The 5,186-nt window shown below is 29.3% G+C and overlaps 2 protein-coding genes across 2 annotated transcripts; both read right to left on the reverse strand.

Annotated features, from left to right (window-relative positions):
- Positions 1 to 325: 325 nt before the first annotated feature.
- LOC132069460 (protein LURP-one-related 4-like) lies at positions 326 to 1,602 on the reverse strand. The gene is made up of 3 exons (XM_059462803.1): positions 1,316 to 1,602; positions 834 to 1,055; positions 326 to 724 (listed from the first exon to the last, which is right to left on the reverse strand). Exons 1-3 carry the CDS (start codon positions 1,559 to 1,561, stop codon positions 590 to 592), a joined length of 603 nt encoding a protein of 200 aa, XP_059318786.1. The 5' UTR covers positions 1,562 to 1,602; the 3' UTR covers positions 326 to 589.
- Positions 1,603 to 3,596: 1,994 nt separating this feature from the next.
- Positions 3,597 to 4,986, reverse strand: LOC132069461 (protein LURP-one-related 4-like). Its single transcript, XM_059462804.1, has 3 exons — positions 4,643 to 4,986; positions 4,158 to 4,379; positions 3,597 to 4,049 (listed from the first exon to the last, which is right to left on the reverse strand). Exons 1-3 carry the CDS (start codon positions 4,895 to 4,897, stop codon positions 3,915 to 3,917), a joined length of 612 nt encoding a protein of 203 aa, XP_059318787.1. The 5' UTR covers positions 4,898 to 4,986; the 3' UTR covers positions 3,597 to 3,914.
- Positions 4,987 to 5,186: the final 200 nt, after the last annotated feature.

Consider the following 5,186-nt stretch of genomic DNA (forward strand, 5'->3'; position numbering starts at 1 on the left):
TGAATTTCTTTTATTAGCATTACACTTTATTTAGTTACTTAACATCATAGGATATAAAACTTAAGTAGAACTTAATAATATGATAATAGATAAAAAATTACGAAAAAATTTAAGAAATAGTACATTACAAATAAATATTTTTATGTATAAAATATTTTAAAAAAACATGTAATGTCGGACCCATGGTATTTTTTTTTTTTCAACACTAAACCAATAATTATAGTTTTTTTTTTCTTGGTTTGACTCGGTTTATCGGTTTGGTGCGGTTTGTCGGTTTACTTTGTACACCCCTAATATATATACCAATGGTTAACAAATGCAAATATTTAAGAAAGGTCAGATTAGTACCTTTTGAATTACTCATTACAAAAATTGAAGATTTCTACAACAAGAAATGCAAACAAAATGTAACTAGACTATTTCTTCTCTTTGTCCTACATCAAAGCTTAATTCTCTTGTAAACTGCATATACAAATTTGATCTCCTATTTACAAAGAGAAAATAAATGCACACAACACATTCTAAAATCAGAATGGTGGTTCATATGGAAGAGCCCCATGTTTCTTGAATTCTTCATATAATTTCTTGATCATAATTTGCGAGTAATCAAACCGCAAACTGTCACTAAAGCCATAATTAGTGACTGATCAACTTCGGGTTCCACTTCTAGAGTTAACACATCATCTCCATAAGCAAATCCTCTGGATGATTGCTTTTGTTTTAACTGCAACAAGAAAAATCAGTTTTAATTAATCTTTATACTGACAATATATATAACTTAATAAAAAAGACGTTAAAAAAGTTATATGAATCCAAGATTTCAGAGGACATACCTCTGCAACAATTTCTCCAGTATTATTTGTAACTTTAAATGATGATTTTCTGTCCAATTTTTGAATCTTGTAGCAGCTTTCGATGGATTTTTCATGCCCCAAATTGACATTACATATGACATTTCCTCTTGAAAATGTGCAGTTCTTTCTCACTTGAAACCATGGCCTCCCCTTAAATCCACCACATAAATATCCATTCCATCGACCAAAAACTCTCAATTTCTGCATAAGAAAAAGACAAATAAATATAAATACCAACTTCCATAACATGAAATAGACCAAAAACATTACTCTCTCTGTCCTAATATATGTGTGGCAGTACTGTTCAGATTTCGAAAGTCAAACAAGTTATTCTTTGACTCTATGTCTGAATTCACAGTTAAAATTAAGAAGTTTGACTCTCGAAATCTTAACAGTGCCACACAAATTGGGACGGAACAAATAATTCAAAGTGCAAAAAAAATTGCCGTCTTTTTTATTACCTCTTTTTTGATGGAGAAGAGAACTTGACCATTGAGATCCATGAGAAATACTTCATTGCTACATTTTTCTTGATAATTATCAACTCTAAAAGCAAGTTCACCTTTGGAATTAAAAACAGTACATCCATTCCCATGAAAAACTAGTGATTTCATCCATATGGTAAAAGTTTCTCTTATGGATGTAACATAAGGAGCTGAACAAGAAGAAGGAGGAGAAGATAGATTTTCTGGATGAATTTTACCCATTAGAGAAAATTAAATAAAAGCTTGGAATATTGATGAAGGAGATGAAAGGGTTTGAGAGAAGATTTTGAATTCTTTCTGATGAGTAATATAGAGAAGTTGAAGGGCTATAAATAGAAGTTGAAGAAACAACCACTAAAAAATAGCTGAAGAAGCAATCAAGAAAGTAAAAACATTTGACTTTAGATAACATTTTGCCGACGTTAAGGTGTAAAGTTGACAAGGATTTTTATTTTTTTTATTTTATAACCATTTTGATATTTGGTATTCACTAGTCCGATTAATTTAAATTTACGCACATGTAGAATGCATTAAAATAGGAAATTCTTCTTATTAGAGGTTCTTACATCCCAAGATTCCAATTCGAGACATTTGGTTAAGTAGGAAAAAAATCTCATTCATCCCACTATAAAATAGAAGAGTAACCTGTTATAACAGTATTAAATTATCTGACAGTGTAATTTTTTTTTTTTGTTAGTGTATATCTCTCCTTCCCATTTTAAGTATTGTTTAAAAAAAAATACATGATAAATTTTATTAAGTTACTTATATTTTTAGATAGTTTTTAAAATTGAGCAATATTATAAAGGACTAGTAGGGTTTAGTTAGAAAAAATTGCTAACTTTAGTTTTGTATTTACGTCGGTAAAAATGGGACGAAAGGTGTACAGCTTAAATTTCGGCGGTTGACGGTAAGATTTATTGTCATTATATTTATTCTTCCAGTCTGTCTTGGGGAATAAATTAAAGTAGAAGCTGACTGTTCATTGAGTTTATTTTAATTCCTGTGTGTCTGTCTGTATGCCCTATATGATAAATATCCAAACTAACTTAAAATGGACCTTTTAAAAAAAAGTGATTTTGTAATTGGTCAATAATAAAATTCCGTAATTTTAAAAAATTCCAGATTTTAAAAAAATCCATATTTAAAAAAAAAACCTATTAAAAAAAATTCTAGATTTAAAAAAAATCCAGATTTAAAAAAATTCAGATTTTTTTTTAAAAATTCCGTAATTTAAAAATTCCGTAATTGGTCAATAATAAAATTAGTAATTTAAAAAAAAATCCAGATTTTAAAAAAATCCGTATTTAAAAAAAAATTCAGATTTTTTTTTTAAAATTACGGAATTTTATTATGACCAATTACAAAATGCCATTTGGCTTTTTAAAAGAGTTAATTTTCATTGGCCAAAAGTTTTGCCAAAAACAAATTAAGGGTATTTTTAGACCTAAAATTTGGATGGAAAGATTGATCAAAATGTTTAAAAGCATGAGCCTTTTTAATGTCGATTTTTTCCGTTATTTTAATTCCTGTGTGTCTGTCTGTATGCCCTATATAATAGAGTCCGCAACTTAAATGGACCAAAAAGTGGTCGGAGGTATCAAAATATAATTTTCAACTAAATTAGTGCGCAATAAAATCAAACTTTAAATTTACTGTTAAGTCCGCCCAGCCCTTTATTCATTGGCCAAAAGTTTTGAAATTCGTTTTTTTTTTAAAACGACTTAATGTCAATATTTTACATAAAACCTAATATCTTTTTCTTCGAACAATAATGTAGGCTCAACACATCAAGTATACCTATACGTTTGGATCATCGTTTTAGGGATTGTAAAGTGCCCCGAAGTAAGTTTTGTTTGTTTGGAAACTTGTTATCTTTAGGTTTAAGTGTTTTATTTTATAGGGTTTTGATTAATTTAATACGTCGCACAAGTTATTATTAAACGAAAATAAAACTAAGATAACTAATTTTCGTAATGATAATTAGATCAGTGAAAATGTACTTTTGGATTTTGTCCCGCTTAATCGGTATAACGTTGTTCATTCGGATAAAAGATTGCTCTTAACGCATCTATAAATAAGACTAGTGTCTGCTCTTAATTGGTTCACATCTTTTTCAGACTATAAGGATTCTAATTATTAAACTTAGAGCTTCTTCTATTCTAAACTATATACTCTACAAACCTCATAGCAGTTTCGGCAGAAGTAGAATAAAAGGCCATTAAGCACAGATTTCTACATAATTCAACGAAGCAAGTTAATTCAAAAACCCAATAATATATATACCAGTGGTTAACAAATGCAAATATTTAAGAAAGGTCAGATTAGTACCTTTTGAATTACTCATTACAAAAGTTGAAGATTTCTACAACAAGAAATGCAAACAAAATGTAACTAGACTATTTGTTCTCTTTGTCCTACATCTCAAAGCTTAATTCTCTTGTAAACTGCATATACAAATTTGATCTCCTATTTTACAAAGAGAAAATAAATGCACACAACACATTCTAAAATCAGAATGGTGGTTCATATGGAAGAGCCCCATATTTCTTGAATTCTTCATATAATTTCTTGATCATAATTTGCGAGTAATCAAACCGCAAACTGTCACTAAAGCTATAATTAGTGACTGATCAACTTCGGGTTCCACTTCTAGAGTTAACACATCATCTCCATAAGCAAATCCTCTTGATGATTGCTTTTGTTTTAACTGCAACAAGAAAAATCAGTTTTAATTAATCTTTATACTAACAGTATATACAACTTAATAAAACAGGTGTTAAAAAGTGATATGAATCCAAGATTTCAAAGGACATACCTCTGCAACAATTTCTCCAGTATAATTTGTAACTTTAAATGATGATTTTCTGTCCAATTTTTTAATCTTGTAGCAGCTTTCGATGGATTTTTCATGCCCCAAATTGACATTACATATGACATTTCCTCTTGAAAATGTGCAATTCTTTCTCACTTGAAACCATGGCCTTCCTTTAAATCCACCACATAAATATCCATTCCATCGACCAAAAACTCTCAATTTCTGCATAAAGAAAAAGACAAATAAATATAAATACCAACTTCCATAACATGAAATATACCAAAAACATTACTCTCTCTGTCCTAATATATGTGTGGCAGTACTGTTCAGATTTTGAAAATCAAATGAGTTATTCTTTGACTCTATATCTGAATTCACAGTTAAAATCAAGAAGTTTGACTCTCGAAATCTTAACAGTGCCACATAAATTGGGACGGAGCGAATAATTCAAAGTGACAAAAAAAAATTGCCGTCTTTTTTATTACCTCTTTTTTGATGGAGAAGAGAACTTGACCATTGAGATCCATGAGAAATACTTCATTGCTACATTTTTCTTGATAATTATCAACTCTAAAAGCAAGTTCACCTTTGGAATTAAAAACAGTACATCCATTCCCATGAAAAACTAGTGATTTCATCCATATGGTAAAAGTTTCTCTTATGGATGTAACATAAGGAGATGAACAAGAAGAAGGAGAAGTAGGAGGAGAAGATATATTTTCTGGATGAATTTTACCCATTAGAGAAAATTAAATAAAAGCTAGGAATATTGATGAAGGAGATGAAAGGGTTTGAGAGAAGATTTTGGATTCTTTCTGATGAGTGATATAGAGAAGTTGAAGGGCTATAAATAGAAGTTGAAGAAACAACCACTAAAAAATAGCTGAAGAAGCAATCAAGAAAGTAAAAACATTTGACTTTAGATAACATTTTGCCCACGTTTACGTGTAATGTTGACAATGATTTTTATTTTTTTATTTTCTAACCATTTTGATATTTGCTCTTCATTAGTCCGATTAATTTAAATTC

This window comes from Lycium ferocissimum, chromosome 9, assembly GCF_029784015.1.
Source record: "Lycium ferocissimum isolate CSIRO_LF1 chromosome 9, AGI_CSIRO_Lferr_CH_V1, whole genome shotgun sequence".
In the NCBI taxonomy this organism is placed as follows: Eukaryota; Viridiplantae; Streptophyta; class Magnoliopsida; order Solanales; family Solanaceae; genus Lycium; species Lycium ferocissimum.